General features: G+C 41.5%; 1 protein-coding gene and 1 pseudogene across 1 annotated transcript; both read left to right on the top strand.

Moving 5' to 3' along the window:
- The first annotated feature begins 596 nt into the window (after positions 1-596).
- On the top strand, positions 597-6078 carry LOC122910797 (putative methyl-CpG-binding domain protein 3-like 5). Its single transcript, XM_044255430.1, has 2 exons — positions 597-641; positions 5509-6078. Exons 1-2 carry the CDS (start codon positions 597-599, stop codon positions 6076-6078), a joined length of 615 nt encoding a protein of 204 aa, XP_044111365.1.
- Positions 6079-8021: 1943 nt separating this feature from the next.
- LOC122910798 lies at positions 8022-8599 on the top strand (annotated as a pseudogene).
- The last annotated feature ends 4881 nt before the right edge of the window (positions 8600-13480 follow it).

The following is a 13480-nucleotide window of genomic DNA, read 5'->3' on the forward strand; positions in this document are numbered from 1 at the left end:
GTATATGACTGCAACTGATAAGTTTATTGAGGGAACAATAGAATAATAAAAGATGGGCACCTAGGTGGCTCATTGGTGAAGTGTCTTTGGCTCATGTTATGATCTCAGGGGTCCCCCGTCAGGCTCCCTGCTCAGTGGGGAGCCTGCTTCTCCTCTCCCTTTGTTTGCCACTCCCCCTGCGTGTGCTCTCTTTCTCTCTGTCAAATAAATAATAAATAAAATCTTAAAAAAAACCCACCCAATATAGCTCACCTACAAATGTATTCAACGATTTCATCTACAACAGTATCTGACAGTGTCAAAATCTCCACATATTTGTGTTTTTAAAAAAGTTTGTTTAAGTCATCTCTACAGCCAAAGAGGCAACCCAATGTGGAGTTCAAATTCACAACCCTGAGCCAGCCAGGTGCCCCAATTTTTGTGTCTTGGTATAAAGATTTAGGAACCGTTCGAATCCCATTGATATAAGACAGGGTATTTCCGCCGGATTATCGGCTGATTGGGTTATCCTCTCCCTTCCTCCATAAAAGGAGAGTCAGAAGCAGAAATCTCACACTTTCCAGCAAGCCACCAGCTCTCACATCAGGAGTGCAGCCATGGAAGGACCTGCATCCGCGCGTTCTTCCAACCAGCCCGCTTTGGTGAGTGTGGAGTGCATGCTGATGGAACCAGGGTCCTTTAGTATGCTTACCCTTATGTGAAACTTCTTTTAAGTGAGAAGACACGAGATTTAAAAATGAGGAGAAATCTTACTGAAAGCTGCTTCTTAGGTGTTAATGTTTTTTGAAGTGATGTTTAAGGTATTGTACTATTTTGCATGTGAAGGTTTTTTGGGCTAATAGGCTAGATATTTTTGTTTTGTGGTTTTTTTTCAACCAACAATATCACCAGGACATGGATGTAGCCTGTGGTCCTGCACTGTTTAAATCGTTCCCCTCTTTGGAAAATTCCTTAATTTGCAATGTTCTTGGTCTTTTTTTAAATTTTAATTTAGTTCTTTGCTCACATATGTCCTCAGTTAGTCCTCCCCTAATCTCATCATCAATAATTGTAATTAATTTCTTTTTTTTTTCAAAGATTTTATTTGTTTATTTGATAGGCAGAGACCACAAGTAGGCAGAGAGGCAGGCAGAGAGATGAGGAAGCAGGCTCCCCACTGAGCAGAGAGCCCGATGCGGGGCTCGATCCCAGGACTCTGGGACCATGACCCGAGCTGAAGGCAGAGGCTTTAACCCACTGAGCCACCCAGGCGCCCCTGTAATTAATTTTTTTTGTCCTGTTATCCCTCCCCACTATCTTCCTCCATTCCTCCTCCTTCCTCTATCAACCTTACTGTTTGTCACAGCCATTAATTATACCTGTCATGATATTAGACATTCATTACTCTTTGTATTAAGTCTTTTGTCTCACCAAGATTAAAATAAAGAGGGGCAGTAACTTTGTTAAGTTAAATTCTGGATCATGGGTTTTAGTGCACAACCTGGCATGTAATAGGTGTTCTAGAAATGGGAGGATCAAGTATTTTTCCATCCAAACTAGGACCTCTTGAGTATTGAAAGGGTCATTGTTAATAATTATGGTAGGAGGGGCACCTGGGTGGCTCAGAGGGTTAAGCCTCTGCCTTTGGCTCAGGTCATGATCCCAGGGTCCTGGGGTTAAACCCCATGTTGGGCTCCCTGTATATTCAGTGGGAAGTCTGCCTCTCTCTCCCTGAAATAAATGAATAAAACTTAAAAAAATTATGTAAGGATGAATACCCAACTTTTGTATCAACATGGATGGGACTGGAGGAGATTATGCTAAGTGAAATAAGTCAAGCGGAGAGAGTCAATTATCATAGGGTTTCACTTACTTGTGGAGCATAAGGAATAACACAGAGGACACTGGGAGATGGAGCGGAGAAGTGAGTTGGGAAAAATCAGAGGGGGAGATGAACCAGGAGAGAATGTGGACTCTGAGAAACAAACTGAGGGTTTTGGAGGGATGGAGGGGGGGATGGGTGAGCCTGGTGGTGGGTATTATGGAGGGCACGTATTGCATGGAGCACTGGGTGTGGTGCATAAACAATGAATCTTGGAACTCTGAAAAAATAAAACAGAATTAAAAAAAAAGAAATAATTATGTCAGGACAACTGGAATGATATGGGATTTATGGCTTCCCTTAAAAAAGTGATAGAAATGGTTGGTTTAAAAAGAAAGGCACACTGATTAAGTTTGCATTTTAAACAGCTTATTGTGATTAGAATCTTCTATGGTACTCCTCCCATATCCCCCAGGGTGACATGTTCCAAGACCCTCAGTGGATACCTGAAACCATGGATAGTATTTAACCCTATGTATATCCTATATATTTTTTCCCTATACATACATACTTATGATAAAGTTTAATTTAGAAATCGGGCACAGCAAGAAGTTAACAACAATAATAAAGTAGAATTAAGTATAACCATATATTATAATAATTTATGTGAATGTAGTCTCTCTTGGAATATTTTACTGTACTCCCCCTTCTTCTCGTGATGATGTGAGATAACAAAATGCCTATGTGATGGGATGGAGTCGGGTGAATGACATAGGCACTGTGATGTAGGGTTAGGGTACACTCCTCTAACCATTCCATCTGGACCTCAGACCACAGTTGACTTTGGTTAACTGAAACTGTGGATAAAGGGAATGCTACAGTGAATTCCAGGGAGAAAGAATTAAAAAAAAATCTTAGGCAGTGATCATTTAGTGCAGTCTGGCACCATAGAGATGATCTTGCTGTATAATAGTGGTTGAGTGAATTTATTTGAAAAATCTAGAAAGTTTTGTTTTTTTTTTTTAGTTTGAATAATTTCTTTCAGTAAATATAACTTAGTGCCTTCTAAGGCAAAACAAGTGGATACTAGTATAAAACATTAAGGTTCACATTAATCATCTCTTCACTGAATATCCATTTATAGAAAAACAATATGTGGGGCACCTGGGTGGCTCATTTGAGCGTCTGCCTTCTGCTCAGGTCATGATCTAAGGGTCCTGGGATTGAGCCCTGAATCGGGCTTCATGCTCAGCTGGGAGCCTGCTTCTCCCTTCCCCTTCCCCTGGTTTGTCTCTCTTTCACTTTTTCCTCTCAATAAATAAGTAAAATCTTAAAAAAAAAGAAAAACTATATGAAAGAGATAATACATGTACTAGTGAACATTGAAAAAAATTAACACAGAAAATGTAATTCTGATGACTGGATCAGAAAGATCACTGGGGAAATGGTGTTTTGTGGGGAAACTGAAATGTGCTCAAGAATTATTCAGAAGTTGAGAGTCTTATTATTTATTTGATTTTTAAAATTTTTATTTAAATTCAAATTAGTTAATATATAGTATATTATTAGTTTCAGGGGTAGAATTCAGAGATTCATCAGTTGCATGTAACACCCAGTGCTCATTACATCAAGTGCCCTCCTTAATGCCCATCACACAATTACCCCATCCCCACCTCCCCTCCAGCAACCCTCAGTTCAGTTTTCTAGAGTTAAGAGTCTCTTACGGCTTGCCTCCCTCTCTGTTTTTCTCTTATTTTATTTTTCCTTCCATTCCTACATGTTCATCTGTTTTGTTTCTTAAATCCCACATATGAGTGAGAGCATATGGTATTTATCTTTCTCTTGACTGGCTTATTTTGCTTAGCATAATGTCCTCTAGTTCTATCCACATTGTTACAAATGGTAAGATTTCATTCTTTTTGATGGCTGAGTAATATTCCATTATAGCATTTTTATCCATTCATCTGTTGATGGACACCTGGGCTCTTCCCATAGTTTGGCTGTTGTGGACATTGCTGCTGTAAACATTGGGGTGCATGTGCCCCTTTGAATCACTAAACAGTGATTATCCTTTGGATAGTGATATATCCTTTGGACAAGTGATTTATCCAAAGTGATATATCCTTTGGATAAATACCTAGTAGTCAATTGCTGAGTCATAGGGTAGTTCTATTTTTAACTTTTTGAGGAATCTCCATACCATTCTCCAGAGTGGCTGCACCAGTTTGCATTCCCACCAACCGTGCTAGAGGGTTCCCTTTTCTCTATATCCTCACCAACATCTGTTCCCTGAGTTGTTAATTTTAGCCATTCTGACCAGTGTCAGGTGGAATCTCATGTGGTTTTGATGTCTATTTCCCTGATGCCAAGTGATTTTGAGCAGTTTTTCATGTGTCTGTTGTTCATTTGTATGTCTTTTTTGGAGAAATGTCTGTTTATGTCTTCTCCCCATTTCCTGACTGGATTTTTTTTTTTTTTGGTTTTTTTTTTTGGGTGTTGAGTTTTTTAGATGGATTCAGGACTCATTATTATGAGTGTGAGGTGGCCGGTGGCCGGAATGACACTCAGGTTTAGACAGGACATTATATTAGCAGCGGGTTTGGGGACACTTTGATAAAAATGAATTATTTGGGGAATTGGTTGGTTCAACCTCGGATCTGGTCACTGTGAGTGGAGTCATCAGTATTATCACCGAAGAGATGAGTGGGAGGATGGCACTGGGTATCAGGGTTGGAGTTAGATCTGGGCTGATTCTATGGGCATTTCTAGTTCTATGGGATAATGGTATTTGAAATCAAGGAAATGGAAGGATGGCCTATACAGGGGTGTGGATGAACAAATGTGAAAGCAGGACTGATTTCTAAGAAGCATCAACCATTGTGTTAAGTCAGATAAAGGAACTGACATTAACAGGAAGGAGAAGAGAAGGAGGAATATCAGGGAGAATGTTTTGCACCAGAGCCTTGAAAAGTGGTTTACAATAGAGATCTTTGTACAAAAAAAAAAAAAAGTGGAACTGTGTGATGGGAATATGGTGTTTTTGAGTTACTTATTTATGAACAGGAAGATAGTTGAGTGAATATGGGATTTCGGTGTGCAAGTCAAAGAAATTGATTATCTCAGGGTTGGGAGGGATATAATCTCACTGAAGATGAGACACGAAAGCTAAGAACTCCAGGAGGTAGTGTGCCTTAAAGCATAATAAACTGAAAACCTGAAGTCTTGGGATACAAAGAAACCTATGATCCTTGTGCCCAAATAATGGTGGGTCAGGGGGTACTAGCATGTGTGTGGTTGACACTGACACGGGTGGGAAGAGGGAAACATCCTCTAGGGAACGTGGTGGAGGAGAAAGGGTCTGGAGTTGGCACTGGGTAATGACCTCAAACTTTCTTGACTTATGTCTGCTTGATGGTGTCCCAGAACTAATTGTCAGTGTGTGGTACCCGCACCCGCAGCATCAGCACCACCTGGGAACCCTTGGAAATGTAGATTCCTGGCCCCACCCCAGACCTACTTGGCTTGAGGTCCAGAAACCTACGTTTTAGCAACTCCCTGAATGATTGTGATGCCCAGTGCAATTCAAGACGTATTTCCCCATGGAGAGAGGAGGGTGGAAAATCCAAATGAGTGGAGAACATTCTTTGTGGCTGGTGGTCCTCATCTCTCATCTTATTCACATATCATACTTCTTTTTGTTTTCAAAGAGCAAGCTCAAAAGAAACATGATGCTCCAGACCATAGAGAAGAAAAGACAAGTCCATTTAACCAAGGCCAAGAAAAGACATCATGAAAGAACTGCACCTCCTACAAGGCTGACCAGTTGCATTTTTAAAAGGCCAGTCACAAGCATAACTTCCCATCCTGGCAATGAGGTCAGGTATAATCAATGGGACAGGATCTTGGAGAAGCCCCAGCAAATCTCTGCATACAGCAGACTGCAGGGACTCCAAGCCCACAGCAGTGAAGGAGAACTTTTAAGTACTTTGGACTTCATAAGTACCTCACAAGTCATTGCACGAGGCAGTGCGGAGGTAGGGTTTCTACCTAGTGGCCCTGGGCCCAGCATGGTACCATTTTGGGCAGGGATGGTCCCAGGAGTGGGTCTCCATCTCCCACCACCCATCTGCAGACAGCAAGTAACACCTGGAGATATCCGGAGGCAGACTTGGAAAGTGAAAAAATCAAGAGAGAGACTGGCTGAGGCCTTGAGGGCAGACAGGCTTGCCAGGCAGGTGGAGAGAGCCAGAAGCCAAGAGGAACGTTCTGACAACTAGAGGAAACGTTGGAAAAGGTTATGTGGAAGGATCCAGTAGGGCGCTTCACTGTGAGACAGCCCCCAGTTTCACTTCCCGTCATGATGTCAATCTTGTTTCTTGCTCTATACCACTGTGCTTTATTACATCAAACTTGTCCTTCATTAAACTCTTGAGAGACAAGGTTGTGAAAGAGTCGAGGGGTGGTTTTGTGGGTAAGAGATTGGATTTCAGAAAATAAATAAATTGGAAAAAAAATAAAAAAAAAGAGATTGGATTTCATGTGGAATAAGTCAGAGAAACAGGGATTATACGGTTTCATTTATATGTGGAACGTAAGGAATAATGCAGAGGACAATAGGGGTCGGGGGGAAAACTGAATGCGAAGAAATCAGAGAGGGAGACGGGCCACATGAGACTCTTGACACCAGGAAACAAAACTGAGGGTTGTAGAAAAGGAGGAGGGTAGGGAGATGGGGTAACTGGGTGATGGGTATTAAGGAGGGCATGTGGTGTGATGAGCAATGGGTGTTATACTGAACTCATGAATCATTGAACATTATATCAAAACCCAATGATGTATGATATCCTGGCTAATTGAATTTAAATAAAAAAGAAATAAGAAATAAAAAAAAGAAAAAAAGAAAGAATCCTTGCTAGCAGGCTCACTGCCTTTACCCCGAATGAAAATTGTCCACCCCACAGCACAGGACACATTGAAATTATTCAATAAACAATTCATTTTACTTATAAACAATGTATCCAGGAAACATTATAATCATTTATGGTGAACAAATAATTGATAGAATAAAGGTGTCACATCACAGAAGTCAGAGGGGGAGACTGTCTCACTAGGGTCAGGAAGGAAAACAAGTGATGTGATTCTGGAAGATTCTGGCGTTTTCTGGACTTTTTAAACTTTTGGTAGAGTAGTTTTTTTTTAATTTATTTATTTTCAGTGTAACAGAAATCACTGTTTATGCACCACACCCAGTGCTCCATGCAATACGTGCCCTCCTTAATACCCACCACCTGGCTCCCCCAACCTCCCCCCACCCCCCACCCCCACCGCCCCTTCAAAACCCTCAATTAGTTTTAGCAGAGATGGGGAAGGAAGCCTGATTTCAGAGGGTCAAAGACTGAAAAACAAAAGGTTAGAGAGTGAGTGGAAGTGGACAGCTATGCCTCAGACAGCTGTACTCCGTGCCTCCTATCATAGGCACTGGATTTAACAGTGGAAAACTCCCTCCCAGAGCCAGCAGGTTTGGTGGAGGCTGATTCCACCCCAGAACAGGGACAGGTCTGACTCTTCAGTGTGCGTTAATCTGCATATTCCAGATTCTCAATGTCTTGGGGTAGGACATTCTCACTCTGGTCCAGTAGGATCCAGGCACAGAGCCTTTTATGGAGCATGAGGTGGAACCCAGTATACAGGGCTCTTACCTGCCAGACCTGGCATTCTGGGAGGTGGAGCTGAGTGAGGCCACAGTGTAGGAGTGGCTGCCTGGGTTTGAGAGGGAGGACAGCACAGTAAGGGTGGGCATGGGGGTGGACAGGACAAGACCCCTCATTTGTATTCTGCAAGTATCTATGTCTGGACATAATCTATTCAAGTTCCATCAACATAGCTGAATTCTACCCTCATTGAGTCTTTCCTATTTTTATTTTCTATTAAATCATTTTATCTTAAGTTAATTTTATTTTATTTATTTTTTGGAGGAGTAAATTATTTATTTTTTAATTTAAATTCAATTAGCCAACATAAAGTACATCATTAGTTTCAGATGTAGTGTTCAATAATTCAGTTGCATGTAACACCCAGGCTCATCTTTTACGTTAATTTCTGTTGGGTTTTTCCCTCCCATGCATTTAAATTATTCCTGACTGGTTTCCAGATGTGGGCTAAATTTCAGGGAGTGAAGCTGAAAAATGAAGGGGTTCCTTCCCAACCTGGGCCCAGCAGAATGGCTCTCACAAAGAAGGGTGGAAAGAAGGGCCGTTCTGCTATCAGCGAGGTAGTGACCAGAGAGTACACCACCAACATTCACAAGCCCATGCATGGAGTGGGTTTCGAGAAGTGTGTCTCTTGAGCACTCAGAGAGATCTGGAAATTTGCCATGAAAGAGATGGGACCTCCAGATGTGCATGTTGATGCCAGGCTCAACAAAGCTGTCTGGGTCAAAAGAATAAGGAATATTCTAGACAGTATTCATGTGCGGCTGTCCAGAAAAATGTAGTGAGGGTGAAGATTCACCAAAGAAGTTCTATATGTTGGTTATCTATGTACGTGTTACCACTTAAAAAAAAATCTACAGATAGGGGCACCTGGGTGGCTCAGTGGGTTAAAGCCTCTGCCTTCAGCTCAGGTCATGATCCCAGGGTCCTGGGATCGAGCCCCACATTGGGCTCTCTGCTTGGTGGTGAGCCTGCTTCCCCCTCTTTCTCTGCCTGCCTCTCTGCCTGCTTGTGATCTCTGTCTGTCAAATAAATACATGAAACCTTTAAAAAAAATCTACAGATAGTTAATGTGGATGGGAACTAATTGCTGATTGTCAAGTAAGGGTTGAAAACTACAAAATGGAGAAGGAGAGGAAGGATGTGGAGGAGAAGAGGAAGAAGAAGAAGGAGGAGGAGGGGGAGGAGGAGGAGGGGAGGGGGAGGGGGGGAGCAGGAGGAGGAGGAGGAGAGGGGGAGGGGGAGGGGGGGCAGGAGAAGGAGGAGAAGGAAGAAAGAGGAGGAGAAGGAGAAGGAGAGGGGGAGGGGAGGAGGGGAAGAAGAGGAACAAGAAGAAGAAGGAGGTGTTCAGGCGTGATAACTAGGGACCAGGGAAATTTACATGATGATATCCTGCATGGTCAGCGACCTCCAGGACCTCTGTATGATAGGCCATGCATTAATTAGAATTTTAAAGACAATGTACTATATTAGCTTATGGTGGTTTGAATGAGAATAAATGGGGAGTCCTATGCTCAATTCATGGTTTATCAACAGCAGAGAATCCTCCCTTGCCTCTTCCAGGTCCCGGTGCTTGGGCATTCCTGCTGCCTGTGGCAGCACACCCCAATCTCTGCCTGCATCTTTTACACAGCCTGCTTCCCTCCACATATCTATGTATCTTCTCTTCTTAGAAAAACACCAGTCATTGCATTTATGGCCCACTCTAAACCCAGTCTGAGTGCAGTGTGCTACCTGCCACTTCTTTTTTGGCTAGACTAGGTTTCTTTCCTCCATTCTTGGCTCTCTCCTCCCTGACCTCAGCTCCCTCTTCCTCCCTGTCACTTCTGGACCCAGTTGGTTCTTTGGGCTCTCTCTGGATGGTCACAATTTCTCTGATTTTCAGGGCTTCTGTTCAGCCCTGTCAGATGTCTCTCTCTGCACCCCCCCCCAACCAAACCATACCAGTTTGGCTTGCTGCATTTTATTTTTTCTTATTTCAAGGAGGCAAAAGATCTGTACATTAGAAAGTATAAGACACAGAAGGAAATTGAAGAAGACAAATAAATGGAAAGATATCCTGTGTTCATAGATTTTAAGAATTAATGTTATTAAAATGCTTATTCTGCCCCAAGCCATATACAGATTCAATGCAATTTCTATCAAAATTCTATTGGTATTTTTCAGATTTTTTAAAAAAAAACTACAATGGAATATTACTCAGCTATCAAAAATGAAGCCTTGCCATTTGCAATGATGTGGATGGAGCTAGAGGGTATTATGCTAATAATAATGGTAATAATAATGCTAATAATGCTAACAAGGCAAAATAAGTCAATCAGAGAAAGACAATTATCATGTGATTTCAATCATATGTGGAACTTAAGAAATAAACAGGATCATAGGAGAAGGGAGGGAAAAATAAAACAAGATGAAATCAGGGAGGGAGACAAACCATAAGAGAGACAACTCTAGGAAACAAACTGAGGGTTGCTGGAGGGGAGATGGGTGGGGGGATGGGGTAACTGGGAGGTGGGCATTAAGGAGGGCACATGCTGGAATGAGCACTGGGTGTTACATGCAACTGATGAATCTCTAAATTTTACCACCGAAACTAAAAAAAAATTTTTTTCACACCGAGCTACAAAATACTCCAAATAGCTAAAGCAATTCTGAACAAAAAGAAAAAAGCTGGAGGCACCACACTTTCTGCTTTTATTTTTTTTTTAATTTTATTTTATCTTTTCAGTGTTCCAAGATTCATTGTTTATGCACCACACACTTTCTGATTTTAAATAATACTACAAAACTATAGTGTTCAAAGCAGTATAGTACTGGCATAAAAACTGACAGACACACCAATAGAACAGAATAGAGGGCCCACAAATAAACCCACACACATAAGGTCAACTAATTTTCAACGAAGTCACTAAGAATGTAGAGTTAGGAAAGGATAGTATTTTCAGTGAATGACTTGAGAAAACCAGATATGTACATGGAAAAGATTGAAAGTGGACTCTTAGATCATGCACAAAGATCAACTTTTTTAAAAAAGATTTTATTTATTCATTTGACAGACAGATCACAAGCAGGCAGAGAGGCAGACAGAGAGAGAGGAAGGGAAGCAGGCTCCTCCGAAGAGCAGAGAGTCCAACGCGGGGCTCGATCCCAGGACCCTGGGATCATGACCTGAGCCAAAGGCAGAGGCTTTAACCCACTGAGCTACCCAGGCGCCCCAAAGATCAACTTTTGATTGATTGATGGATTATGTTCAGTTAGTCACTCTACGGTATATCGTTAGTTTTTGATGTGTTCAATGATTCATTAGTTCTGTATAACACTCAGTACACACGTGCCGTCCCTAATACCCATCAGACTAAACACTTCACCTAAGAGCTGAAACTAAAAATCCTAGAGGAAAATTTGGAAGAAAACTTCTTGACATTGATCTTAGCCATAATTTTTTTTTTTTTTGTATCTGACGCCAAAAGCACAGGCAACAAGAGCAAAACTGAGTAAGTGGGATGACCTCAAACAAAAAAGTTACTGCACACAAAGGAAGTAATCAACAAAATGAAAAGGGAACATATGAAATGGAAAAAATATTTGCAAATAGGATATAATTGATAAAAGGTTAAGATCCAAAATATGTAAGGAACTCATTCAATGCAAATATCAAAACCCCCACAAAACCCAGAACCCCCTCCAAAACACAACTAAACAAAAAAATCACCCAATGTTGGCATTTAGATCAGTTAATAGATGGGCACAGGAGCTGAATAGACATTTTCCAAAGAAGAGACGCAAACGCCCATGAGGTCCATGGAAGGGTGTTCAACATCACTAATCGTCAGAGGGATGTAAATGAAAAGCACATAAGATACCATCTCATACCTGTTAGCATGGTTGTTCTATGAAAGTGGAACGTCTACAAAAGTGGAAAGAGTGAGGGTGTAGAGAACAGAGAAACATTATACCCTGTTGGCAGGAACGTAACTAGGACAACCACATGATCCAGTGATCCCACTCTCCCCGTATTTATCCAAAGGAAAGAAAATCACTGTCTTGAAGAGAGAGCTGCACTCCCATGTTCACCTTAGCATCATTCCCAGTAGCCAATGTATGCAAACAACACTGTCCACTGACAGAGGAATAAAGAAAATGTGATTATTCTATAATGTGTGTGTGTGCGTGCTTATTATTCACCTATGAGAAAGAAATAAGTCCTGCTATTTGCAACAACAGGGATAAAGCTGGAGTGAAATAAACTGGACACAGAAACACAAATCCTGCGTGATCTCACTTTTACATGGCATCTAAAAAAAGTCCAAATACAGTAACACAAAATACAATGGAATTTATCAGAGGCTGGGTTGTGGTGGGGGGGAGGAAAGATTTGATCAAAAGATACAATCTGGGGCACCTGGGTGGCTCAGTGGGTTAAGCCTCTGCCTTTAGGTCAGGTCATGATCTCAGGGTCCTGGGATCGAGCCCCACATCGGGCTCTCTGCTCAGCAGGGAGCCTGCTTCCTCCTCTCTCTCTGCCTGCCTCTCTGCCTACTTGTGATCTCTGTCTGTCAAATAAATAAAAAACTTTTAAAAAATATTATTTATTTGATGGAGAGAGAAATCACAAGTAGGCAGAAGTAGGCAGAGAGGCAGGCAGATAGAGAGGGAGAAGCAGGCTCTCTGCTGAGCAGGGAGCCTGACGCGGGCCTCGATCCCAGGACGCTGAGATCATGACCAGAGCTGGAGACAGAGGCTTAACCCACTGAGCCTCCCAGGCACCCCATAAATAAAATCTTTAAAATAAAAACGATACAATATTTCAGTCATAAGATGAACAGATTGTGCAGACCTAATGTACACCATGGTGATTATAGTTAATAATTATGTATTGCATACTTAAAATTTGCTTAGAGAGTAGATCTCAAGTGTGTTATCACCACACCAGAAAATGATAGCTAGGTGAGGTGATGGATATGCTAATTAGCTTAACTGGGATAATGATTTCACAATGTATGTGTATATCAAATGATATTGTATGTTTTAATTATATACAATTTTAATTTGACAACCAAACCTTAATAATGCTGGAAAAAACAAACCAGAAAACATGAAAAAACGTTTAACCTCTTGGCTTGAGGGAAATGCTAACGAATCAGGACATACTATCTTACACACATCAGATTAGCCAAAATGAAGAAGCAATACCACATGCTTCAGATCATGATCTGGACTGAAGGCAGACGCTTAACTGACTGAGCCACCCAGGCGTCCCAGAACATTGGTTTTTGATCCCTGTTTACCCTCTCAGCACATGGAGAGATAACCTCCATCCAGAATTTTTACTCTTTTCCATATGCTGTCTTGTACTCTAAAATCCAATTACAGGGAGCCTAGGTGACTCAGTCATTAAACGTCTGCCTTCCGCTCAGGTCATGCAAAATCCCAGAGTCCTGGGATCGAGCCTCGCATTGGGCTCCCTGCTCATCGGGAACCCTGCTTCTTCCTCTCCTATTACCCCTGCTTATGTTCCCTCTCTTGCTGTCTCTATATCAAAATAAATAAAAATCTTTAAAAAATTAAAAACCAAATCACCTTGTTCCACATTCTTGAATTCCTCATGCCTTCTATACAGGTTAATGCTAGTTTGCCCTTCATCCCCAAGGTCACTTAAATAGCTACCCATACTAGGCGACGCAGAGAGCAATGTAATTAGTTCTTTCTTCACTGATTGCCATGAACTCACGTTTCGTCAACCTTCATGCGGTGACTGGCACAATTAGCTGCATATTTAAGTCACCTAGGTAAGTTTTAAAGTACTGTTTGAAATACTCCTTATCCCCTTCGTGTAATGTACAGAGATGCCAATAATCCTGCCTGGGATCTAGTCCTTTCCAATATTACCAGGTAATTCTAATGTGTTCCAAAGTCTGAAAAAAACATGAGAAAAAGAGCCCTTTGTCTTACTGTCAAAAAATTTGGA

This window comes from Neovison vison, chromosome 6 (assembly GCF_020171115.1).
Source record: "Neovison vison isolate M4711 chromosome 6, ASM_NN_V1, whole genome shotgun sequence".
Lineage (NCBI taxonomy): Eukaryota > Metazoa > Chordata > Mammalia > Carnivora > Mustelidae > Neogale > Neogale vison.